The 27,868-nt window shown below is 39.0% G+C and overlaps 2 protein-coding genes and 1 long non-coding RNA gene across 3 annotated transcripts; all 3 read right to left on the bottom strand.

Moving 5' to 3' along the window:
• Positions 1-163: 163 nt before the first annotated feature.
• On the bottom strand, positions 164-14,040 carry LOC109194184 (sialoadhesin). Its single transcript, XM_019354844.2, has 8 exons — positions 13,963-14,040; positions 13,617-13,681; positions 5,374-5,757; positions 3,687-3,989; positions 2,622-2,882; positions 2,392-2,464; positions 2,200-2,239; positions 164-2,070 (listed from the first exon to the last, which is right to left on the bottom strand). Exons 2-8 carry the CDS (start codon positions 13,657-13,659, stop codon positions 1,822-1,824), a joined length of 1,353 nt encoding a protein of 450 aa, XP_019210389.1. The 5' UTR covers positions 13,660-13,681; positions 13,963-14,040; the 3' UTR covers positions 164-1,821.
• A 5,326-nt stretch (positions 14,041-19,366) lies between these two features.
• On the bottom strand, positions 19,367-20,229 carry LOC112847872 (uncharacterized). The gene is made up of 2 exons (XR_003221705.1): positions 19,807-20,229; positions 19,367-19,724 (listed from the first exon to the last, which is right to left on the bottom strand). It is a non-coding gene; the product is annotated as an uncharacterized LOC112847872 (long non-coding RNA).
• A 3,219-nt stretch (positions 20,230-23,448) lies between these two features.
• On the bottom strand, positions 23,449-25,968 carry LOC109199458 (zinc finger MYM-type protein 1). Its single transcript, XM_019354829.1, has 3 exons — positions 25,049-25,968; positions 24,510-24,624; positions 23,449-24,302 (listed from the first exon to the last, which is right to left on the bottom strand). The coding sequence occupies exons 1-3, from the start codon at positions 25,966-25,968 to the stop codon at positions 23,775-23,777; spliced, it is 1,563 nt and encodes a 520-aa protein (XP_019210374.1). The 3' UTR covers positions 23,449-23,774.
• Positions 25,969-27,868: the final 1,900 nt, after the last annotated feature.

Raw genomic sequence — 27,868 nt, 5'->3', positions numbered from 1 at the left:
TGGTGACAGGTGTAAAAAATCAAGCACCTAGGCATGCAAACTGTGTCTCCAGACATTTGCACAATGCAAAGTGTTGGCTGTAGTGGTGTAAAGCATGCTGCCACTGCACACCAGAGCAGTGGAGAGGTGTTCTCTGAAGAGACAATTCACACTTTGGTTTGGTAGTCTGATGGACAAATTTGGCTTCGGTGGTTGCAAAGAGAATGGTGGATTAAAGACATAGATGAGCGAGTTTTGTGTGGGAGAACTTGACTGGCCTGCACAGAGTCCTTACCAAACACCTTTAGGATGAATTAGAGTGGAGACTGTGAACCAGGCCTTCTTATCCAACATCAGTGTCTGACCTCACAAATGTGTGTCTGGAAGAAGACACTCCTAAACCTGTGGAAAGCCTGCACTAAAGAGTTGAAACTATTATTGTTGCAAACGGTGGGCCAACATCATATTAAACCTTATGGATTAAGAATGGGATGTCACTCAAGTTCACATGGGTGTGAAGGCAAATAGTTTTGGCATTGTAGTGTATGTGTTTGACTGAGTGGGTCAGCCTTGTAGTAAGATTTATTTTAGAAGCTCAAAATAAGTCAGACTGTGCTATATAATCTGATTACTTTTTTCAAGTAACGAATACTGTAAATGATTACTATTGCAAAAAAGTAAATAGACTACTGTTACTTTCCACTTAGCTCGTTACTGTGCTAGTTACTGCGTTACCAAACCGCCATGATTTTGTTTGTGAGAGTATCTCATTACAATGATGTAAGCACATGTCACGTCCGTGGCAGCAACAGAAGTGTGTATCAACAATGGATAATATGGAGTGCGGGAGAGAGTATGACTGTGCAGCATTTAAAGCTTGGAAGTACTTACATAACTTTAAGTTTTAGTCCGTAAAAAGAGACAAAAACATTAGCATCCGCTGTACACGCTGCGTTGGAAGAAAACATCTTTCTACAGCAAAAATTAAACTTCAAATCTGAGCAAGCACCTAGCACGCTGCCACGGAATGTGAAATGCACAGAGAAACCCCCGGATCCTCCTGCTGACATCACCACTGCAGCACTGGGCAAACCTCCACCGGCCCCACTCCTGCTAAACACGTGAAAACATGTGCCGCTTAATCTTTGATTTTATTTATTTTTTGCTGTGTTTTTCTTGCATCTACTAGAAAGAGCGAGTGTAGACACAAAACATTATTTTATTTTATATGCTGGAATATGCAGAAAATGGGTTTAAATGTTAAAGAATTTCTTCAAGTCAAAGACAGTTGCATATAATTTAATTATTGCTTAATGCAATGTGCATAAGATTAAAAGATTAAAACTCATAAAACTATTTTTAAAAAGAGGCTTTCCATTTGATTCAGTTTTATATGATAGATTATGCATAAAAAATGGAATTGGTCTGAAAGGCCTATTGCTTTATTGCGTATTCAGGTTGAGTATAATGTTTTTTAAAAGTAACTAAGTAACTAATTACTTTTGAAAATAAGTAATCAGTAAAGTAACAGGATTACTTTTTTGGAGAAGTAATCAGTAATTAGTTACTAATTACTTTTTTCAAGTAACTTGACCAACACTGCATATAAGTACCAGTCACTTTACCGTTCCCTGCTGAACTGCTGCAACTTCTATTTACGCATATTTAATATCATAAGAGGTCAAAATCTGAAAACAGCCGTATGAAATTACTACAGGAGGGTGAACATAAAAAAAGCTTTTTTTTTACTTCACTGAACGGTTTGGCAGTGACTATGACACATTTTCACGTAAAAGCTCCACATTCATATTTCATTCTTTACAGTTTGTAAACACATACTTCTCATTTTTTCTTCACCTCAGCGTAGAGTTCCTCTTGGCCATGAGCTCTCTGTGTTAAGCTGTTTACTGGCTTGTTGACTTTCACCTGTGCGTACACCGTATCCTGCTGCTGTCCTCTGTCCTGCACTGAGTCAGAGGATGCTTCAAATCCCAGCTTAGAGAAGCTGATCTCTCCATAATGGATGTTTTCTTCCTCTTTTTCTGTGTTATTTACTGACCCTTCAACAACCTGCTCTTCATGTGATTGGATCTATGAAATAATCCAAATACGAAAATTCGTGAGGTAGACCTGTAGAGTCCATTATTAATCATGTTTTTAGACATTTGAAAGTATGTGACTAGGTGGCTGTTTACGATCATAAGTTCAGTACTTTCTTACCTGGATGTGTTGTTGAGTTTGATGTGTTGACTTTAACCACCTGGACGACATAAGAGATAGTAAAATTAAATCTGTTTATGTTTATTATATGTGAGAGTAAATCTAAGCTTGATGAAAAAAAACACATTTTTAAGTGCAGCTAAAATATCACCGTTAAATATCATGTGTACTACTGTGATGTGCGACACTTGCCAAAGAAAGATTATCAAACAAATGAGTAAGATGATCCCAGAGATTCCTCCAAGAAGTAGGCCCAGTGTGGACTCTGTGTGAGTCAAACAGTATACAATAATGTGGACTTAAAGATACCCTTGCAAAAGCTTTTTTTACATTGTTGTTAAGTTTCAGTGTAGGAAATCTTCAAAGACAATTGAAAAATGGAAGAAAAGAAAGACATCAGTGTCTTCAGCCTTTATCTTTACCTCCAACAGTCACGTGAATCTCTGCTGATGTCTGATTACCCAGATCATTAGTGGCCACACAGTAATAAACTCCTCCATCTGTTACATTGAAGCTGTAAATCTCTCCTTCAGATACTTTCACAGCTCCATCTCTGCTCTTCTTGAACCAGGTGAAGCTGCTGACTGGAGGTTTGGCTCTGCTGGAGCAGGTCAGCTTCACCCAGCTGCCTGCTGACACCAAACCTGATGGACTGATGGATGCTGAGGTGTCTTTAGGAGCATCTGGAGAAAAAGAAATATCCCATAGATCAAACTCTGACTGTCAGTACTCAAAGACGATCAGTGTGCTCACAAGCACTGTGATTCCCAGTCTTCACTATAATGTAGACACCAACCAATATTCTGTAATGCAAGAAGATTAGAGAGCAAAGAAAACTGTTTGAAGTGACAGAACAAACGTTTAACAGCAAATGAGACCCTTTAGGGTGAATCAAGGCGAAGGAAACATTTACTTTTAAACAACATTGTAAAAGATGTTTCAGGAAAACACTTTTATAATTAACATTTAAAAGCTGAATGACTGCACTGTGAAGGATGAAGTACAGTCTTGATGTTTATAAAATAAAATTCAGTCCCATATGAAGCTCGTTTCTGTTTCTAATCCCTCTATAAAATCTATCACAAAGAAAACTCAAAAAAGGAAAATGCATTTTAAAAAATAACTGATGAGTAATTTTACCTCCAACAGTCACATTAATCTCTCCTGATGTCTGATTACCCACATCATTAGTGGCCACACAGTAATAAACTCCTCCATCTGTTACATTGAAGCTGTAAATCTCTCCTTCAGATACGTTCACAGCTCCATCTCTGCTCTTCTTGAACCAGGTGAAGCTGCTGACTGGAGGTTTGGCTCTGCTGGAGCAGGTCAGCTTCACCCAGCTGCCTGCTGACACCAAACCTGATGGACTGATGGATGCTGAGGTGTTTTTGGGAGCATCTGGAGAAACAAACAAACAAAGACATGTCACACAAAGCATGTTGTCCTATAGGATTCAGTTCAGCAACAAACTCTGATTGTCTTACATGAAACACTGAGAGTCTCTTCTGTCTCTGCTGCCTTGTTGTTTCCTTGGTTCACAGGATATCTGGCAGAGCAGCTGATCTTCTTTCCATCATGTGTGTCTGACAGAGTGATGGTCTGCTGGATTTTAGTTGTAAAGCTTCCATCTGTATTTTTCTCTGTTATGTTGTGAGAGTCTTGTGTGAGATTCCAGGTGAGTTGAGGAGGGGAGTGTGGACAGGGAGTGAGAGCTGAGCAGGTTATAGTGACAGACTCCTTCTCCTTCAGATCACCTGGGATTGTAATATTGGGCCTCCAAGGAGAATCTGTGGTTTCACATCACAAATATATTATCTGCTACAGAACACAGCACATCAAGTTTGAACCATTATGGATTCTCAGATTTACTGACATAAACTTAATAACAGCATAAAAAAATACAAACTCATTTCTAAAACAGCTGAGATTTGCTGAGTCATTCACAAATCAATTAAAGAGATAACTAACTAAAAATTGTATAACATCAACATTCGAAGGTTAAAAGTGAGACATAATTGTTTTTTTTTTAATATTGAAACATTTGAAGCCAATCTATTAAAAATTAGGGGAAAAAAAGTTGGGACACAAATAACATAAGATGTGAGTGTTCTCGAAAACATTTGTAATCTACTGATGTTAAATCTTTCAGAATTAAATATAACGAGGGATTCCTCACTCTGTGAATGACTGCAGATAATTAAACGACTTTACAAAGATATTGTATAACTGTTTAAAAAATTATATTAAACTTAGTATCACAAAGCATCTGGGTATTTTGTGCTACATAACTTTTAAAAAAAAATCACATAATCTGTAGACTATCTGTTCACAACAAAGCATGCTGAAACCCAGCTGTGATAAGAATGACTGGCCAAACCGCCACACAGTTCACACTTTAATGACATTTGAACAGACATCATTCTGTGGTGGAAATCACTGCATGAGCTCAAAAAATCTTTTGTTAGTGTTCAAAACCATTGCTATTTTTTTCTGTATCCAAAATGTGAAGATAAAACTTTACCATGAAAAGATTTGAAGATATTTCAATTGATTACCCTCAATCAATGCTGCCAATCAATTTAAATTAATAAATCATTTTCAATATGTGATTAACTGATTTTAAAGATGATAAGAAAAATCTTCATTTTTTATTTAATGACTCCATGGGGTAAACTGGCATCAAAAGATGTTCGATGTATAATAAAAACAATTAAAATATGAGATACGAGCTCTGAACTCTTGAGGAAACTTTTGTCTGAAACATGAATACAGAAAATTTCGATTTGAAATATCTCACAGTCTCACAGAGTTTTGTATGAGCCTTAAAAATAAGCAACAATGTGGTTTTAATGATCCTGTCTCCACATTTTCACCTTTTTTTAAAGTATAAAAAACAATCAAATTCATCAGTTTTATTCTATGATATGCTGTTTTGTAAATGATTTCTAAATCCTTTCATTTAGTTTTTTTCTTACATTTCAGCAATTGTTGGAGGTTTTTGGAAACAAGTTTTTACAGTAGTGAAATAAATCAGGACAATCATTGTGACAGTATTGTTACTTTTAGCTGAAACAGATACTGTTGATAATGATTTAAGTAATAAAGAGGGAGTTTCAGAGAGAAGAATGTAATTTTACTTTATAAACAAATTAAAAACGTTATATTCTTTACCTCTGACTGTTATTTGAAGAGGATCACAACGAGCTGTTGCCTTGAATGGTTCACTCTCTACTCTGAAGAAGTATGTGTCTGTGTATGTGGTGGTTAAATTAGAAAACAGAGTGGTGCAGTCTCTCTGACTCAGGTTCCCAGTAATACTCATTGGATAGATGCTAACTGGTTCACTACTGTTGAAGATCACATTGTTTGGATTATTGCCAAATTGGGATTGAGTTTTAATCCACACTCCAAAGGTTTTTTTTGTGTTGTTAAATTTCTGTTCTTCTTTGGGTCTGAAGCTACATGGGATTTGCAAACAAGATCCACTCAGTGCTTCCAGCTTCTTTGGTGCAGTTATGGAGAGTGCTGTTTCATCAGTACAACCAGCCAAAGCACCTGTAAATACAATTTAATGATTAATCCATTCATACATTAATATTAAACAAATTAAGTACATAAACTCAGGACAAAAAATAGCTCTATGTTCACTTTGTTACTAAATGAAGTCCACAGTCAAGCTACTGTGTCTATGTCCCAGTGTTTCTAGTTTTCTGATTTCAGGATTGTTTAGTTTCCTCGTTCTTTTCCTGGTTTAATCTTTTGTATTTCTGTTTGTGAATTTCATCTAGTCTGTTCTCATTGCTCCGTCCCTGCGTAGTCTATCGTATATGTTTATTTCTGTCTCTGTGGTCATTCTTCTGTGTTTCTCAGGTTGTTACTCTTGTCTCTGTGCTCATGGTTCGTTTATCCCCTGTGTTTCCCCAGTCCGTCGTTTCTTCATGTCTCATTGTCAAGTCTGTGTTTTTGTGAATGTCTCTTGTTTCCTGTTTTACTTTGACAGTCTTGCGTCCTTTGTTAATGTTTTCAGTTTTGCTTCCTTCCCGTCTCGTTATGTGTGATTACTCCCAGCTGTGCTCTTCTCCTGTCTCATTCCCTCGTTATCCATCTGTTTATTTAAGCCCTGTTTTCCTCTGCCTGTTGTTGAGTTGTTACTCTGTATCGCTCTATGTTCTTCTGCAGTCCTCGTGTTACTCTCTCCTCTGAGCTCCTCTTTTCCCTCACTGTTCTTAGCTCCTAGTTTCTAGTTTTGTTCCCAGTCTCTAGTTTTCAGTGTGTAGTGTTTAGTTTTTGGTTTTTGCAGCAATAAAGCGGGCTCCTTGAGTTTACTTCTCTGTTTACGAATTCTGCTTTTCAGTCCTTTTCCACATCCACATTGTAAAATAACTTAAACTAGAAAAATTTGCATTTCCTGCGAAAATGCAGTGTGGATGCTGTAAAGCTGAAGCTGTCAGCTGAAACTAGCTGAAAAAGATGAAAAGTTGCAGAAGTTGTAAAACCTTTGCAAAAAATTGTAATAACTTTGCAGAAGCATAAGAACTTAGCAAAAATGTAATTACTTAGCAGAACTGCAATAACGTAAAGAAAACATAATACTTGGCAGAAATACAATAACATAGCAGAACTTAGCAGCAGAAATTAGAATAAATATTGTAACTTAGCAGAAACAAGATAACTTTTCAGAAATACAGGATTTTAGCAAACATGGTACAAGATTACATAGATACTTTATTTAAACAAAAATACCTAAACATTGCACAAATACTGTGATTTAGGACAAATACTACAACATAGCAGAAATGCTGTAATTCAGCAAATATATTATGCTATGGCACAAATAGAAAGAATATGCTCAAATACTATGATTTTGCTCAAATAATATGATTAAGCAATAATACTAAGATTTAGCAGAAATACTGTATTTAGCACAAACACCGAAAAGTAGCAGAAATACTGTAAATTAGCATAATAGTAATAACTTGCACAATTACAAATATGGACATGGTAAATGGCCTGTATTTATATAGCGCTTTTATGGTCCCTAAGGACCCCAAAGCTCTTTACATATCCAGTCATTCACCCATTCACACACTGGTGATGGCAAGCTACGTTGTAGCCACAGCCACCCTGGGGCGCACTGACAGAGGCGAGGCTGCTGGACACTGGCGCCACCGGGCCCTCTGACCACCACCAGTAGACAACGAGTGAAGTGTCTTGCCCAAAGACACAACGACCGAGACTGTCCGAGCCGGGCCTCGAACCGGTAACCTTCCGATTACAAAGCGAACTCCCAACTTTTGAGCCACGATCGCCCCCATATATGGAAACAAACATGCACAGAGACACACACAGGATCCAATTCAATCAACCAGTGTAAATATATTGATTTTAAATCACACAATAAGATACACCCATAAAAAGGCTCTCTAACTCTCTCTCTCTCTGTCATACAGACACACACACACACACACACACACACACACACACAGCAGCAGCAGCAGAAGCAAGTGAACAAACAGGGGCTGTACATACAGTGTTTCCTGTATGTTTCTAGGTGGGTCAAAAAGCCTGGAGCTGCTTAATTTGAATCCACCAATCAGAAAGGCTATGTACTTTTTCCCGCCAAAACAGGTGCACCTGTTTTTACACACGCAGCACAGAGACAGGATTTGTGCAGTCTATTTTTCATAGTGAGGACTCCTCTCAAACAAATGGCTATAATTTCCTTACCAGCTGCGCCACTGGGAAAGACAGTGAGCTCTTGGGAAACGGGGTGATGAGCAGTCAGAATTAGATCGCGGTGAGAGGCAAAGAGCGCCGTTTTTTGGAGTTACAAAACGTCGTGTAACTCCAAAACTAGGTGGACTAGAAGCATAATTCTTGTACTGGGTGAATCAGCGGACTTTGGTGTACTTTGACTGCGATTTTCATTACTCTTTGTACATCCGTCGCTGAGATATGACGAGAGAAGAAACGGCAGACCTCAGATATGATTGGCTGGCTGGGAAGCTGGCAGAAATATATAGTAATAGTGTGATTAAGCATAAATACTACATTTAGCAGAAATACTGTATTAAGCACAAATCCTATAAAAAGCAGAAATACTATATTAAGCACAAATCCTATAAAAAGCAGAAATACTATATTAAGCAATATAAAAATCCTATAAAAATGGTATAAAAAGCAAAAATACTGTAATATGATTTGGTAGAAAAACTATAATTAATCAGAAATACTATATTTGGCAGAAATACTGTAATCAGCACATATACTGTAACATGACAGAAATTCCTCCACTTAGTAGTAATACTATAACATAACACAAATGTTATGATGAGTTGAGCGGCTGGTACTCTGGTGCAGTCAGCACAATCTGGAGCTGAACACTCTTAAAACTGTAGAGATGACAGTGGACTTCAGGAGACATCCCTCAACTCTGCCCCCCCTCATCATATCAGACAGCCCTGTGTCGACTGTGGAGATCTTCAAGTTGCTGGGTACCACCATCTCCCAGGACCTGAAGTGGGAGACCAACATCAACTCCATCCTCAAAAAGACCCAGCAGAGGATGTACTTCCTGAGACAACTGGGGAAGTACAGTCTTCCACAGGAGCTGCTGATCCAGTTCTACACTGCAGTCATTGAGTCTGTCCTGTGCTCCTCCATCACAGTCTGGTATGGTGCAGCCACTAAACAGGACAGGTGCAGACTGCAGCGGACTGTACGGGCAGCAGAAAGGATCATCGGCGCCCCCTGCCCTCCATCCAGGATCTGTACCTCTCAAGAACCAGGAAACGGGCAGGGAAAATCATCACAGACCCCTCACACCCTGGACACAGACTTTTTGATCTGCTGCCCTCTGGCAGACGGTACAGAAGCCTGCAGACCAGGACCACCCGACACAGGAACAGTTTCTTTCCCCTCGCCATCTCCCTTCTAAACAGTTGAACTGTCACACTGCTCCCACTGCCAGACTGCAACTGCACCTTATGTACATTCTGTAGTATTCATTCCACCTCATTTCATTTCTGTATTTTATGTATATACGTTTAGATTAGTTATTTATAGTTGGTTTACACAGCTTTGTGTATGTATGTGTATGCATGTGTAATGTATATATAGATATGTGTGTGTGTGCGTGTGTGTGTGTGTGTGTGTGTGTGTGTGTGTGTGTGTGTGTGTGTGTGTGTGAGATTTACATTGCTGTGCTCGAGAGCCACCATCTACCGGAACCAAATTCCTTGTATTTGTATGCACATATACTTGGCCAATAAACACGATTCTGATGACTTGGCACAAAAACCATGATTTAGCAGAAATACTATGATTGAGCAGAAGTACTAAGATGTAGTAAAAGTACTTTGATTTAAGAGAAATCCAATTATGGAGGAGTAATACTTTAAAATGGGAGAAATATTGATACACACACACATTCACAGAGCCAAAAGGGAAGAGTATTTGTGCCATGGAGTGTTAAGAAGAATCTGAGGTCCATATTAGAAAAGCTGGTAAAAAGTTTTCAGAATTGTAATAAATGATGAATATGAATTAGTGGTCTGTGATAGTGTATTAATTTGTAAGGCAAAAAACATGTTGCCCAAGGTGTAATTGAACCCACGACCTTTGGGTTGCAGACCTGTGTCATTACCAACTGCGCCACTGGGAAAGAGAGCGAGCGCCTGGAAACAGGGTGATGAGCAGTCAGAATTAGATTGCGGTGAGAGGCGAAAAACGCTGTTTTTTGGAGTTACAAAACGTCGTGTAACTCAATAACTAGGTGGACTAGAAGCATAATTCTTGTACTGGGTGAATCAGCGTACTTTCGTGTACTTTGACTGTGATTTGCATTGCTCTTTGTACATCTGTCGCTGAGATATGACGAGAGAAGAAAGGGCAGACCTCAGATATGATTGGCTGGCTGGGAAGCCGTGCAGGCCCTGATATGTAAATTTTATATGTATCAGTCCTCACAGAGGATTAGCTGCCTGGGGACCTGGCAGAAATATATACAAATAGTATGATTAAGCATAAATACTACATTTAGTAGAAATACTATGTTTTAGCACAAATACTATAAAATGGCATAAATACTATAATTAAGCAGAAATACTATATTTGGCAGAAATACTATTTTTTTTAGGAGAAATACTATATTTAGCACAAATCTTATCAAATAGCAGAAATAATATGATTTAGCAGAAATGCTGTATTTGGCACAAATCTCATAAAATAGCAGAAATAGTATGATTTAGCAGAAATGCTGTATTTAGCACAAATACTGAAAAGCAGAAATGCTATGACTTAGCACAACAGTAATAACTTATAGAAAAATTGGAAAAGCAAAATGGACAGCTGGAAAAATCCTGAACATGCTAAGGGTCCCTCAAATCTAATTGTTAATTGAAAAAAAAAATCAGCAAAAAAAGTATAACAGTCACACAATCACAAATATGGGCACATATGGAAACACACATGCACAGAGAGACACACACAGGACCAAATTCAGTCAACCAGTCTAAATATATTGAATTTAAATGATATAATAAGATGCTCCCATCAAAAGGCTCTCTCTCTCTCTCTCTCTCTCTCTCTCTCTCACACACACACACACACACACACACACACAGAGCCTAAAGGGAACAGTATTTGTGCCATGGAGTGTTAACAAGAATCTGAGGTCCATATTACAAAAGCTGCTAAAATCATAAAAGGTTGCAGAATTGTAATAAATGATGAATATGAATTAGTGGTCTGTGATAGTGTATTAATTTGTAGGGAAAAAACACATGTTGCCCAAGGTGTAATTGAACCCGCGACCTTTGGGTTGCAGACCTGTGTCATTACCAACTGCCCCACTGGGAAAGAGAGCGAGTGCCTGGAAAACAGGGTGATGAGCAGTCAGAATCAGATTGCGGTGAGAGGGGAAAAACGCCGTTTTTTGCAGTTACAAAACGTCGTGTAACTCAAAAACTAGGTGGACTAGAAGCATAATTCTTGTACTGGGTGAATCAGCGGACTTTGGTGTACTTTGACTGTGATTTGCATTGCTCTTTGTACATCTGTCGCTGAGATATGACAAGAGAAGAAAGGGCAGACCCCAGATATGATTGGCTGGTTGGGAAGCCGTGCAGGCCCTGATATGTATTTGTATGTATCAGTCCTCACAGAGGATTAGCTGCCTGGGGACCTGGCAGAAATATATAGAAATAGTATGATTAAGCATAAATACTACATTTTTTAGAAAAACTATATTAAGCACAAATCCTATAAAAAGCAGAAATACTATATTAAGCAATATAAATATCCTCTAAAAATCCTATAAAAAGCAGTAAAACTGCACTATGATTTGGTAGAAAAACCCTAATTAATCAAAAATACTAAATTTGGCAGAAATAGGAGAAACACTATATTTAGGACAAATCTTATGAAATAGCAGAAAGAGTATGATTTAGCAGAAATGCTGTATTTAGCACAAATCTCACAAAATAGCAGACATAGTATGATTTTGCAGAAATGCTGTATTTAGCACAAATACTGAAAAGCAGCAGAAATGCTATGACTCACCAGAATAGTAATAACTTAAATAGAAAAATTGGAAAAGCAAAATGGACAGCTGAAAAAATCCTGAACATGCTAAGGGTCCCTCAAATGTAATTGTTAAATGAAAAAAATCAGCAAAAAAAAGTATAACAGTGACACAATCACAAATATGGACACATATGGAAACACAAAAGCCCAGAGAGACACACAGGATCAAATTCAGTCAACCAGTCTAAATATATTGAATTTAAAGCATACAATAACATGCTCCCACTCTCTCTCGCCCTCTCTTTCTCTCTCTCTCTCTCTCGCACACACACACACACACACACACACACACACACACACACACACACAGGGAGAGAAAACCAAGTTTCTAGGTCAGTCAAGCAGCCTGGGAGCTGCTAAATTTGAATCCACCAATCAGAGAGGCTGTGCACTTTTTCCCGCCAAAACAGGTGCACCTGTTTTTACACACACGCAGCACAGAGACAGGATTTGTGCTGTCTACTTTTCATAGTGAGGACTCCCCTCAAACAAATGGCTATAATTTCCTAACCGTAGGGGCTAGAACAGTCATTCTTACACCGTTTTTTTCAGAAGAGATGGGGGAATCTTACAGTGTTGACAATTTCTCATTAAAATATGAATTATTGAAGATATTTGACTTCTAATGCACCATAACTGAGTAGAGGCGAAGAGAAAACTGCCCTGACTTGCCCTCGAACAAAGCTTTGTAACTCTAAATCTATTTGGAGTATCGATATCATTCTTTCACCGTAAGAGACAGCAGGCTTTGGTGAACAGTCATGGAAATTTTCAGGTCTCTGTGGGAAACCAAAAAAAAGATATGACGAGAGAAAAAATTGCCTCATTTCCAGAGTTTGAAATCTGAAGAAATCTGAGCGAAGGACGAATTTCCTACCCTCAAACAAGTGTAACTCATTTCAGAACGGTAATAGGTGAGAAAGAAATTCTTGAATTGTGAGCGTCAGGAGTGTCTGAAGATATACTGGGACAAGCCTTATGTCTTAACTTTGCTTCGTTAAGGAGATATGGCGATTCGAAAATGCCTCTCATTACAGAAATCAAGCGGTGATTTTGAACAAACTCTCCATTGACTTTCTATGGAGAGTTTTCAGAGTTTGTGTTGGTCTGAGGAGATTTGCCAAAATTCTATAAATCTCACAACCATGATAGTGACATTTTCTGAAAGCCAGCAAAAATACCTATGTTTTGATGTATAATTTGTGGAAGTTGAGTGAAAATTGAGCAAGTAGCAAGAAGTTGTTCGGACATGAAGAGAAGACTGCGAAACTTACAGTGGCTCACTGAAAGCCAAGTGCATAGCAACCATAACAACGCATGTATTTTCTGAAAAATCATAATTTTGCAACTCAAAACTAAAAGAGGGATAAGATCAAAATGGTAACAGATATGGAAAAGCTGAATCAGACAGGAATAGCCCAATAATTTGTGAACATTTTAAAGTTTGAATGGTTGTTCTAGGTGAAAGTATGAAGAAGTAGTTAATTTTCAAAAATAGGCAAGTTTTAGCAGAATTTTGGAAGTTTTCCATTCATTTCAATGGGACAAAAAAAAAAGCATAAAAAGCTTAATATTTTAAAAAGTATAACAGCAAAAAATACCAAAAGTCATAGCCGGAATTAGCAGAAATAGCAGAATAGTTTAAAATTTGAATGCCAAAAATCGGCTGAAAATTGTGGAAGTAGATAAGGTCCAAAAAACGTACGGAAGCAACTATAAGAATAAAGTATAAAGTATAAAGTATAAAGAATAAAGAGAAACAGGAACTCAATAGTGTGGATGCATAAAGCATCCACACAATAATGACTTTGAAATACTGAAATACTCACCTGAAACAAACAGGACAATCACTAACATGCTGACTGTCTCCATGTTCACACACAGACTCTGCTGCCTGGATTAAAAAAAGAGATCATTTCACGTATGGAGCTGTAACACTGTGCTTAATATTTTTAAAGCAGTTTCACAACAAAAATGTTCTTCTCCATCCATACAGTTCTTTTTTTTCTTGTAGTGCTTTGCTTTAAATATGTTGAAATACAAAACTTATAATAACACAAAGCAGTGTATTTAAAACTTGAACATCACTAAATAAAATAATTTTACATGTACCTGTCAGTGCAGTAAAAGAAAGATAAAAAGTTACTGAATATAAGCAATAAAATGTTTCCTTACCAAAAGAGCCCAAGTGTAGTCTTATCGCTTTACAGTTTTAGCAGAATTAGACTAAAATGTGTCCTCCAGCCAATGTTAGAAAGAAGGAAGTACAGAACGAGAACAAGCTGGATAAGAAAGTGCATTAACGTCATTTTGTCACAAAGCTGCTGTAGGTGTCACTCGATGCCTCTGAGAAAACTTCAGTTCTGCTGATATCCTGTGATAGAGGAAGTCAGACATATTTTTAAAGTCACAAATGACCTACACACCCTCAAAGACCCTTTTACTCCTGTGAGTTTTTTCAAGCTTGCACACTTTTACAGAATATATTTATTAACATGAAAAGTTGCGCATTACCAGGAATTATGTACACATGTATAGGGAAGCTATACAAACACAAATGATGCTGAAAGAATAAATAAGATGCAGATTCTCAAAAAAATGAATTTTTTATTTTCAACTTCACTTTCCTTGTTTCTTTAAAAATACTTGTTTATGTTATTAAATACATTTCATTTATTCATTTGGTGGATTTGCTGGTTCTGTTTCTCTGGACTCATTAGAGATGGAGGCTGAGGAGCTACATCTCTTGATTAGCTTGGGAATGACTCGGTGACCCTTTGGATGAACTTGAAGAGGTGGCCGGGGTGAGGGAAGTCTGGGCTTCTCTGCTTACACTGCTGCCCCTGCCACCCAAACTTAGACAAATGGTAGAAAATGGATGAAAAGATGGAAGATGGATGGAAATGTGCAACCTTTCATCCAAATTTTATATCACAGTTCAATACATGTTAAGCCATTTTTAATTAAGCCATAAATTCAAATTTGGATGCTAAAATATTAATTAATATGATACATCAGAAATAGAAGTTATTGAATCCTGCCATTTAATGCAGCAATGTTTATTCAGATACACTAAATGACATATTTAGATTTCTAATCTTACTGGTCAAAAAACTATATTATGATTATAGCACCCTAATCAATCCATCTAGTAGACTTCTTAAACATTACAAACTAGATATGAGTAGGTCTAGTTTGTAATGTAGATCTGAGTAATACAGGATTACAAACTCCACAGTTGAGTTTTTCACTCAAATTCATATGTGCTTTAAATTCTCCAGAAACGCTGAGAATGCATTTTAAATCGATCAGATTCACTACACCACTGGAGAATTTAGCATTTAAAGTAAGGATGTTTTTGTATAGATGTCGTTTTTCATTTATGGTCCCATTCAGCCCTCAGTGTGATCTCAGAGTGCTTTGTCAGCATTTTATTTGTGTCTCTCTGAAGCACAGCAGTGCAATAAATCAGGGATAGGATAGGTTTCACATATTCCTTATTTCAGTGATAAAACATTACAAACACTTTTGGAATCTGTTACTGAAATTGCTACTTGTATAAAATAATAAATTATATAGCAGTAACTATAATTATACACATGACTGAATGATTGACTGATGCATCTCTGGTGTATCTCTTGAGCCAATAACCAGAGCTGTGAGCCTTTGTTTGGCAGTTTCTAATGTAACGCTTCTAAGAAACATGTAGGAAATGTCTCCGTAGTGTTTTAGGTCCACCAGGGTGGGCAGTGATAATAGAAGCTTATTCATCAAATCAAACATTTCAAGTTTTTCAGGACCGTTATTATCATCATCATAGAATCATAATACTGAACCTTTCTGTAAAACACGTATTTATTTGTGGGGAATATAAACTTCTTATGAGATTTATTAGAATCAGTGATGATTTTGCATTGATCAAATAATTTTAACCACAGATAATGTAACAATGCAATTAAACAGTGCAGCAAATAGAGAACTGTAGTTGGCCTATTTGCAATGATCTGTCAGACTGCAAATGACTGAAATGAGACAGCTCACGTGGAACAAAGTAGGAGGAATACTTCTTATAAAACTTACCAGGAATGTATCCTGATCAGCCACAACATTAAAATCACTGGCAGGTGAAGTGAATACTGACACGACTCAGGCGCAGACTAGGAATCCTTTGCAAAAGTTGACAGTGCGTTTATTTACAGTGATTACACCAGGTGATAATATATACAAAGTGTTAGGGAAAAGGGTCCAGGGCTCAAGGGTCCGAGGGGAAGGGGAAAGGGTCCAAAACACACTTCACTCTCTCAGCAAACTCCAACTCCTTTCCTCTGGCGCTCCTCTCGCTCATTCGCTCGTTCAAAATTACAGGGACAGGTCCAGGGAAAATCTACACACACAAAAGAAAATCCAATTAGTAACTAGAAAATAGATTTTCTGAAGAAACTGCAGTGTGAATGCTGATAGCTGAAAAATAAAATGCTGAAGTTAAGTTAAAAATGTTGAATGAGCTGAAAAATACCACATTTTTCACCCGAAAAAAAAAGTGCAAAACTGTTGAAAGCTGGTGTTCACACAGAAGAGGTTGAAAAGTAGCTGAGCATGTTTAAAATGTGCATTTGAAAAAGCTGAGTAATGACAAAAGAAAATTTAAAGTCAGAAAACTTCTGAATGAAAATCAAAAGTTTAAAACGTTTGTCTGTTTGTTTTAACAGATGCATTGCTAGAAACAGAGAAACGATGGCTACGTTTTGAGGGTAAAATGGTGGCTGTGGAGCAAACACTGTGCACACAGCAGCAGTTGAAACAGAAGTTTTAACGATTAATCTTTGGCAGAGTGACAAACAGAGCTCATTAAGCAGGCAGGTGTGAGCCTGGTTGCTATAGCGACTCTAGCCAGCGGCACCACACACACACAGAAGCTGGTCGGGTCCAAATTCATGGGCTGCATCCTCCTGAGGACACAATTGTAGACCGATTACGTCACAGCGACGCGCCGAAGGCTGTCCAAATTCGTAGACTCCTCCAAATGCAGCCGACAAGTGCGTCCTCCTTTTCCCCGAATTTGAAGGATGGGTCGGGTGTGTCCTTCGTGGCCCACCATATCCCAGAATTCATAACGCGGCCCAACCAAACTCCAGTTTCCGGCAATGGCAGCTGCTGCTAAGTTTTAAAATTACTCTTATCAATCTTTCTAGGTCACAAAATAAACTTTTAACATGTTTTCAGGCGATAATGTAGCTGTGTAAACTTCAAATATCTGCTCGGTTTATCAAGATATCACATATTTGCAAAAGTGCTTCGACGTTTTCGGAGACGTCTGTTACCCACCAGCTCGATAGCTAGCCGATAGCTCGAGGGTCACTGAAGCCGCCGAGAACGGCACAACTCCCGGCACATCATTTTCAGATCACCGCGGACTTTCGCTACTCAAGTTAAACGTAATATATAAGTCACTTAGACAACCTAAAAATGTAATTGTTTGGCTTTTTTCAGTGTTTTATTTGTTCGTGAGTAAATCGGTTTGGCTGAGATTAAAGTTATTAGATTAGATTAGATAAAATAAAACTTTATTAATCCCTCGGGTGGGTTCCTCCTTGGTTTTCACACAGCTGAATAAATGTCAAACAGAAAACTGATTAAACAGAAGTTTGAGATGGTCGAGAATTTACACCAGTGTCCTGTTATATTTTAGATAGCAAGGAGCAGACGGCCGAGTTTATTAAACTCCATCGAGACAGCGGTGACGCAGATCTGAAGGCTAGACCGTCCAATTTCACAGCCGTTTACTTCCGGCCTACCCGACCTTCTGAGGACCCGGCCCACGTAGACCGCGAAGGCCAGGTCCTCAGGAGGATGCAGCCCATGAATTTGGACACGACCGCTGTGTCTCAAAATGTAGGCCGCATCCTTCGGAGGCCGCATTTGTAGACCGATTACGTCACAGCCAGGCGACGAAGGCTGTTCCAATTCGAAGGCTGCTCCAAACGCGGCTGACATTTCCCCGAACTTGAAGGATGGGTCGGGGGTCAGTTTCCAGCAATGGCGGCAGCTACGGAGGCGGTAGAAACGGTGGCTGAAGACACCTACATTTTTAAATGTAAGTTGTTTTTGAAGTAGTGATACAAATGTTAAGATGTTAAAGTAAAGTTAATAATGCAGTTAAATGGAAGTAATTTTTACAGTCGTTAAACTTACGACATAAACTTATGTACATCAGTCACGTAGATGTACAGTCCCTCTCTTTTTTAACATAAGGAACAGTTAATATTACTCTTTCTGGGTCACAAAATAAACTTTTAACATATTTTCATGTAGCTGTGTAAACTTCAAATATCTACACGGTTTACCAAGACATCACATATTTGCAAAAGTGGTTCTCCGACGTTTTCGGAGACGTCTGTTACCCACCAGCTCCATAGCTGACCGGGAGCCGGCGAGAACACTGGCTAGTTTTCAGTTTTCTGACCCCGTGCTATCTTTTGCTACTCAGGTTAAACATGATACTGTATATAAGTCACTTAGATAACTTCTAAATCTTAATGTTTGGCTTTTTTTCAGTGTTTTAATTGTTCCTGAGTAAATAGGTTTGGCTGATATTAGAGTTTTAGTTTTCACACAGTTGAATAAACGTCAAACAGAAAACCGCTTAAACAGAAGTGTGAGATGGTTGATTGTACTTCAATGTCTTGTTATATTTTAGGGAGCAAGGAACAGACGACTGCCTTCATTAAACTCCGGCGCGACAATGAGCACCTTTTCACTGGTGCTAAAATCTCAGCCACTGTGGGTTGGAGGTCCAGCAACAGTATGCAGCTTTTAATCTGTTAGGCTTAAGGGAGAGTGCTTATTTTTTTTTTTGTAGTTTGTAGATTTTGCTGTGGATGCTGTTCAGGAATTAACAAGATTAATATGTTTTATTATTTTCTGTCTGTTAGGGCAATTCTTGAGAATATGGGCCTGCAGGGAAAAGTCACTCCTTTGCAGGCCAAAAAAAAGGGAAAATTAAAAAAAAAATACAAAGTATGTACAGCAGTATTCAAATATGGGTTTTTAACTAGTTATGTAAACCTGTTATTCATGTAAATCTGTACTGTTGGGGTTTTTTTGTCAACTGCCACTTTTTTTTCTCTTGTGCCTTTAGAAGTGCAAGTATCCAGGGTCAGGCGAGGGAGTGAGCGGGAAGCCCACTGCTGCTACATGGCCCCGGTTTGCCCTCCCGGATGAGGTGTTAGGACAGAGGCCTTCTACCAGGCCTCCAGTCCTAATTGCCTCCATCCAGGAGGACACTCCACAGCCCAGTTCAGCAGTGGGTAACCAAGTGTTGGATGAGGAAGAGCAGGAGGATGAGTGCCAGGTGGAGCAAAGAAGGGAGAAAAGAAAGAAGGATGGGGATGATGCGTTGTTGGATTTAATCAGAGAGGACATGAGATTGCAGAGGGAAATGGAGGAAAGAAGAGCAGAGGAGGCAATAGAGAGAATGGACAGACTGTTTGGTTTGCTTGAAAAAGTTGTTGAAAAAAAAAGATTAAATTTCTGTAAATAAAAATGTAAATGCTTCACCTTTATTTGCATTGTTTTGTTTTTTTGTTTTTTACAAACTATCTACAGCATACATTTTGTTACATAACACAGTTAAATAAAATGTCTGAAAAGGGTAACAATAAAAAACAACAACAAAAAAATGGAATTCTTAAGACTTATTATTACAGTCCAGGATTAACCTGAATGTCCCAGTAAGCAGGTACTTTTAACCAGGCCTGATCTTTGGCTGAGCAGGAAGTCTCGGGCAGTGCTCTGAATGTGGTGGACCAGGACCAGAGAGATGAAGGAGGTGCCACAAGTGAGACCTTGGTTTGTATTTCCAGCTGGTAAGTGGAGCATCATACAGGGTGATCTCCAGAAGGTCTAGGGATGCTCGTTTCCACTGTCCACCACATCATCTGTACCAAAAAACGTACGAAAGATGAAAAGTAGAACAATACTTAACCAGCATCCACACTAATAAATCACATGGCGACTCACAGATTCAGATTTGCCGATTGCAGAATGAACAGTCTTGACATCCACATGGTTCTTGCATAGCCCCAAACGTGACTGATGGAAGTATTTCGAGAAGCTCTGAATTTATACATCTAAAGTTACTCTAAAAATAATTTCTTTAAACAAACACTACAACAAGAACCAGTGGACACTGTCCCAGGCCCCTTAAGTAGAAAGAAGAAAATTGTTGCAGAGAGCTATGCAACTGAACTCACATCATTTGCAGAAAATATGTCTGCAGAACCCTTTTGGCCAACTTCCTCAAAGTACTCAAAAGTTCCTGGTTTTACTTCATGTGTCTTTCATCAGTGCAGCCACTCAGTGACAACAACAGCAAACACCCTTTTTCTTTGTCTTTGACCACATTTGGAGAGCACCAAACTACTCACATCACACAAGAAACTTCACAGTAACACCACAGCAAGTACAGTCTGGTTGCTGTGCAGCAAACGGCAGACAGCTGATTCTTGACACCTTTGCTTATTTTTTGGAAAGAATAATTCTTTTATAACTTCTATCAGTAAATGTCACAACATGTTAGCTGTGCTTTGAGCAGCATGATGCACCAGTACAGACGCTGGCAAGTCTGTACCAAGCACTATTTAAAGTACAAATAAAATATATTAAAAGTATAAATATATTTATTTTAAAGTTGTGTGTTCACACTTTCTAAGACATCACTTGTGTCTGTGTATGGACTAAGCCAATAGAAGCTTTTAGTAAACCAAACTACAGTTTGACCCAAAGTGTTTTCCAGGCAGAAACAGTTTGAAGTCTCTAAAACCTGAATCACAAAACAGAAATGGGTGTGGAGTCTGTCACTGACTGCTGAAGATTTATAGATAGATAGATAGATAGATAGATAGATAGATAGATAGACAGACAGACAGACAGACAGACAGACAGATAGATAGATAGATATAATAAAGATTGAATAAACTATGACACTCGAGTGGAACAGTATGGGACAGGGAGAAAAAACATAAACAAAAAAAAATCATGTTTGTTAGTCTGTATTCCACTTTTGTCTTTCATCTGTTTAGATTTTTGGATCCATTGTTTTACAAAAATGAAAACAGATCTGCTGTCCAAAGTTACTGTTCTTCCTTTAAATAAGGGAGACCACTGAGTTTTTCTCACTTCATGAAAATGTTCAATTTTTAATTTTTTTAAAACATTAAATTACCACAGAAATGGCAAGCTACCTTTATAGTGTGTAAACCAGGGTGGTCAAAATGTTCACTTATTTAATCAAAAATTATGGACTCTACAAGTGCATTCCTCATCTAAGAACTACTATTTTTTTCATAACTTTAGATCAGGAAGGACCCAAACGCGAGACTCACAATGCCAATACTGTGAGTTTATTTACAGTGAAGTACAGGAACTATTTACAGTGTCTTTAAACAGGGGAAAAATGCACAATCCTTATGTAAAGTAATCCAAGCAAGTGGTCTAGTAGAGTATTCTCTGTCTCCAAAGCTTGACTGCAAAAAAAAAAACAACTCTGTCCAGCTCTCTCAAATCAATTGTCCACAAGGAAAAAAGATCCAGCTTCTGGACAGAAGCAGAGAAACACAGACCACAGGTAAGAATCTATCACAACTGGTTTAAACCTCAAGCACTGACTGAATGAACATCCTCTGTATTTAAAGGGTACTAACTGATCACCAGATGGGAAGCAGGCGAGTTGATTACTGCAGATGTGTCAGGCCGGGTGAGGAACCACCCCTGAAAGATAAAGTGTGGTTATTGCACACACACACACACCAGCAGAGAGAGAAGAGGGAGAAAACCGAGATAGAGAGCGAGAAATAAAAAATGGCAGGACTGAAGGACCATGACAATTTTATGTTTACTCTTGTGGTGGTCATTTCCAGAGTTGGTTCTACTGTAACAGCACCTATATTTGTGTGTATTTTAAGTGTACAGAAAACTACAGTGCAGATACTTGCTTGATACTTGATGTCCAGGACATCCTTGTAAAAGAGTTTTTTTGAATCTCAAAGGATATTTTTTTTCCTGGTTAAATAAAGATAATAAAAAGATAAACAGCACTGAAAATATACACAGCACTGCACAGAACAGCACAGCATATATGATATCAGATTTCACAAAGGTACTGCACAAACAAAAGGCCTACTATGTGCAGTAGTCAACTACTTCAAGAGATGAATGTGACGTAGAAATCAGTTCTTCACCCAGTTGAGCTGCTGAGACGAGCATTAATATGATGCTGATTGGAATCTTTTCTACAGAAATAGGAGTGACAGGCTTTTGTTCTCTAAGCATTTCTAGTGTTGATAGTCTATATCTGTTTGTTATGGTGAGTGCTGAGTAAATGTTCTGCTTTTTCAGTTCCTGTAAATGTCCTCCATCCATTCAACTAGCACACACTTAGTACAAATGCCAGGTAGTGGAGGCTCTTTACTGCCATCAGGATTTTATCTTGCATTTTGCACATGATGCGATTTTGTTAGCTTTATAAAGGTATAGTCTCCACCATGCACTGGATTCATGACCAAGGGTGGAGTACCCACTCCCGATCACGGATGATTTGCTTCACCAAGTGAAGGACTTTAAACACTTCCGTCAGAGTGAGGGGAGAGTAAAGTGTGAGAACCCAAAGCAGAAATTTTGCTTACAAGACTCTTTTGACCAACTTCCTCAAAATACAGTCAAGTCGGTTTGACCTAATCATATATTTAAATTTCTCTTTTAGCACATCTACATTGACAGAGCACTAAAAATAATCACAAAGTGTGAGAAAGGGTGCAGTAACAGTAAGTACAGCTTGATTATTGAGCAGCAACACAAAGTAGGGGATTTTATAGACGGTAGTCATTTTACATCTAAACTCAATAATTATTTAATGAACCCAGAAATCTAAATTTGGATGGTAAGGTCACAATTACTAGGATTCGGTTGGAAATAAAAGCAATTTCTGTTAAATCCCACCTTCTGCTTCAATAAGGTTTATCTAGGCACACTAAATGACAAATTTCAAATTTTCCTTTTCAAAATACAAAATTATAAAATCCTAATCAGTCAATCTACTAGATTTTTTTTCATTAAAAAAATTATAGGCCACACATTACATAAAAAACCCCATCTCAAATAGTTAACAACTATTGGAAGAAGGCCGGGGACTTGTGAGTGTCAGTACCACAGTCCAGGATGAGACAACGAACATTCATAAGTACATCAGGAAGATGGCCACGACCAGCCATGTGCTCTGTGGATACCTCAGGCAGCAGAAACCCAAGAAGGAGGAGCAAGAGGAGGAACCATAATGGAAGGACAGGCTCCTGCATAGAGGAAGTGGGTGACATCCAGAAATCCTACCAGTGGCTGGACAAAGCTGAACCAAAAGACAGCACAGAGGCATTTATCATGGGAACACAGGAACAAGCTCTGAGCACAAGATCCATATCACACCAGGCAAGACCCCAGGAGGAGGCTGTGTAAAGATGCCCCTGAGAAAATCCAGCACATAACAGCAGGGTGCAAGATGCTAGCAGGCAGGGTACACATGGAACACTGTAACAAAGTGGCCAACAAAGTGTACAGAAACATCTGTGCCAAGTAGAGATGGACCGATCCGATATTACGTATCGGCAGTGGCGGCTCCTGAAAAAAATCTCAGGGGGGGCAATTTTTATGATATCGACTAAAATGACCCATTTAATGAGTACATCAAACAACACAATTTTAATTTAAATTTAAAATGAACAACCATATTCTGGCCATTTGTATAGATTTGTAAAAATGAACAACCATATTCTGGCCATTTGTATAGATTTGTAAAAATGAACATGAACAGATTTTTTTTTTTTTTGAATGAATGAAAAATAACTATTGAAAACAACAACTGTAAACTGATTGGGGGGGTGGGCTAAAGAGAGAAAGAGAGAGGGATGGAGAAAGAGAGTAAATATGGTTAAGGGTTCTTATTTGTACAAGAACTTTGCTCGTCTGTCTTTCTGAGTGGCAAATTTCTCGATGACCCTGGTGTTGAAATCAGGAAGTTCTTGTGTGAGTTTTTTCTCTATGGACAGCATAGCCAGAGCGTTGAGCCGATCCTGAGCCATATTGTTTCTCAGGAAAGTTTTTATCCTCTTTAAAGTAGAGAAACACCTCTCCGATTCTGATGTTGTCATTGGTGTGGTGATGAGGATGTTAAGAAGACTTACAGTTTCGGTGAATGTGTCTTGAAGGTTGTTTTCCATCAGAACCTGATAGAGCGCCAGCGCACCACTACAACTCTGAAACTCCTCGTTGTCGTAGATCAGGGACAGTTCTGTTTTAAGTCTGGCTTTGTCCAATGAGGGATAGGCTTCCACTGTGGTTTGTAGTGCTGCATCTGGAAAATTTTTGCTGTGTTGTTGGAACAAGTCTCCTTGCAACAGAGTGGCGCTGACAAGGTGCTTGGTGAAAGAAAACCTCTCCTTGGCATGGCTCATAATGGTGTCGCACACCTATCCAATAATATATAATTGGTAAGAGTTAGATTCAGTGGTAAGACTTTGGCACATGTCTCATGTTAATCATTATTCTGAAAAAAAAAATCTGTCCATAACAAAACAAAACAGTCATGACCACTATATCAAATGACATCTGACAGCATCGTCATTAGATTTTATCTGATGATCCGATTTAAATCAGACCAAGCAGCTAGTGCTTACCTCCAGTGCCAAATGGTGTTGCCTGTCTTCCCCCAATGTTCTCCGTCTCTTTGTGGGTGGGTCTTGAACAGGTCCCCTGTACTCCTCATCCACAACCAGATTAGGAAGTGCCTCCCTGATCCAATACATAAGTTTCATTAATGGCTTCTGAAAACTGAATAGGGATATATTAACCAAACACAAACCAAACAAAGGTTGTGTTCTAATTACCGGGAATTACCGGATTTAATTAATAACCGGACCTGGTTTAATGGCTGGGGGAAAACCAGTGCAAGTAAATAAAGGCCCTGGCCATAATTTCAGGAAATAGCCTATGGTATAGGCTACATCAAATCATTACTGGGAATATACTTCATCAAATATACTTAATCAAATATTTTTCATAAAATTACTTCAAAGGCTGATATAAATCAAAATTATCTGAATTCCATTAAACATTTAAGTCACAGAACACAGAATATATGCAGAGAATTTGATAGAATCTATGCATAGATAATTAACATTTATTCTAGGTTACATATTTATGCTTTTATGCCTACCTGATAGCCTGCATGCGGCTGATGAATGTCTGGGTGATCCCTGCGATGGTGACAGAATCGATGTTTCTCTTCTGTAGGTGGTTATACAGCATGTCTACATGTGGCATTATCTTGTGAAACAAGGCCAGGAAAAAACAGAAAGCTTCGTCTTCCAGCATTCTCACGAAACCACCGGCATCTCTCTTTGTAGGGGCATCAAATCCTTCACTGTTACGGATGGTCTGAAAACACCTCACCAGATCGTCTTTATGTTCATACACTGTATTCACAGCACGACTGTTGAAGTTCCAACGGGTTGCCGATGCACTTGGAAGTCGGTGCGCCACCACCTCGTCAAGCACTGCAGTCCTCTTGCTCGATTTAGTAAAAAAAGAAGCGAATCCTGCTATGTCGGAAAAAAAGTGACTGATTTGAGGGATGTGGGAGGTTGCTTGTTGCATTACCAGGTTTAACTGATGGGCATAACAATGTACGTAGTGAGCGTTAGCATAAATGTCCTGTATCTTACGCTGCACTCCTCCAGTGGTACCCCTCATTACAGCGGCCCCATCGTAGGCCTGGGCGATCAACTTTCTCTCTTGTCCCTGGGGGAGGATGAAGCGCAGCCTCTCCGATAAGGCACTGGCTATTGCATCTGCACAAGCATTGGGTAGCTTGATGAATTCAAAAAAACGCTCGTGAATACGGTTTCGTTGGTCAATGTATCTTAGCACCATGACTAACTGACAGTGTGTAGAAATGTCAGTGGTTTCATCAGCTTGAATGGCTAAAAACTTCGCTGCCTTTACTTCTTCCACGATCCTTTCTCTCAGAACTGCCAACATGCAATCCAGGATCTCGTTCTGGACTGTTTTCGAGGTGCCTTTAAATACAGTAGCATTTTCAAGGTGTTGCCTCAAGTCGTGATCAATTGATGCCATCAAGTCGACTAAACCTCTAAAAATCCCTGGATTGTCTGAGGAATCACTTTCATCATGTCCCCGCATTGCTAGCTCAAAAGCACCACAAAACTTAATACAATCGATGATTTTAGATAAAATATGACGGTTTTTATCTACCTCTTCGTTGTGCCTTCTTAAAGCAATCCGATGTCCATCATCTAGCTGCGCCGCTATGCTAGTTTTCCCTAGCACAGCTAGCTTTACACTGTTGTCCATATGAACTCGTGAGCTTTCATGTTTCTTGATTCGTTCGGAGAGGTGCTTTAAGTCGGTTTGTCCAGATTGTGTCCACGTCAAATCACACTTGTCACTTTTGAACAGTATGCACGGGAAACAAAAAAGTGCATTAGCTGTTCCACAGCCTGTCAGCCACGACTTGCGCTGGAACCAACTCCGACAAAAAGTCCTGTTGTATGCTTTTGACTTCTCCTTCGTTGCCTGGGTTAGTTGAATTTCGGGCTTGTCAGGTCCCAACTCTTTAACTTGCAGTTTTTCTGCCATTGTCCTTCTGGCAAAAGGGTAGGTTAGAAGCGATCTAACCGAATTTGGGGGAGGCTGTGCCTCAACCGTTAACAATACCGCTGCCATCGTCTCTCTCTGACCTTATAGCTCACTTAGGCTACTGACTGAGGTAAAATTCTAGAACAGCAAATCTTTGCGCGTTTTCTGCAGGGGCGCAATTTTAAGCGCCCCCAAACCATTTAATTCAGCGACGCTGATAGGTCAAATATTTATTATTTTCCCCTGGCAACCATTTAATGATAGGCTATTTCGCTGCATATCAAGGGCGCTTTGACGAGCGCCCCAGAAGAAGAAAAACACCGTTTGTTGGTTGAACTTTAATGAGTCAGCTGGTGAAAATGTTAAAATACGCCTGGCTGTATATGGGCACACACATAGTAAAACTATCATTGATGAATTTTTTAAAAATATATATTTTTACTCCTCCACATTTGGGGGGGCGGAGCCCGAGCGCCCCCTATGGGCCAGCCGCCACTGGTTGGGAAGGTTACTTTTAAAATGTATTCCATTACAGAATACTGAATACATGCCCCAAAATGTATTCTGTAACGTATTCCGTTACGTTACTCAACGACAGTAACGTATTCTGAATACTTTGGATTACTTAATATATTATCATGCTGTTTACAACTACGTGAATGTACTATTCCTGTGATTTATTACTGATACTGAAGGTCCACGGCTCCGAACCGTAGTAAAGGGACCTCTGGCTAATACGGTGTCGGGCTGGTAGCCGAAAACTAGCTTTACTTTGTTGTCTGGGTCAACTTTGCTTGCCAGAGACAGAGAGAGGCGTTGAAAGGCTTCTCCAACGGAACTTATTTTTTCCGGAGGAAAACACGAACACAGTGTACAGTTGAGTCTTAATAGCTTACTTACAGCTGGGCTCGTCAGGCACTCTTCTTGGCTGCAGTGGTTATTATTATATTTACATGCTTCCAGCTCCCGTTTTTGCTCCGTGACAGCTCGGACTTCCTTTCTCTCCCTCCCTCGCTCACAGACACATAACGTGTATGGTAGTCCATTCTCCCTGCAGCACGGACTACACTGCCCATGAGGCTACATTCTTTAGGGCCATGCCTGTAGCATTCTGCCTTTTAGCTTAGCACAACAACAACAACAAAAAAGCGCTCTCTCACCCAGGAAACACGCAGAGAGAGAGCGCGTCACCCTGTAACCATGGCAACCGTAACGCTGCCGCCTGGAACAACAGAACACAGCTGTCAAACAAACCCAAACAGTCCTGACCCGCGACAATATGAAACAGGAAAGTACCGCCGTGTAATCCATTTATTTCAACAAAGTAACTGTATTCTGAATACCACCTTTTTAAACGGTAACTGTAACGGAATACAGT

This window comes from Oreochromis niloticus, linkage group LG9 (genome assembly GCF_001858045.2).
Source record: "Oreochromis niloticus isolate F11D_XX linkage group LG9, O_niloticus_UMD_NMBU, whole genome shotgun sequence".
Taxonomy (NCBI): domain Eukaryota; kingdom Metazoa; phylum Chordata; class Actinopteri; order Cichliformes; family Cichlidae; genus Oreochromis; species Oreochromis niloticus.
This window is presented reverse-complemented; position numbering and strand designations above follow the sequence as displayed.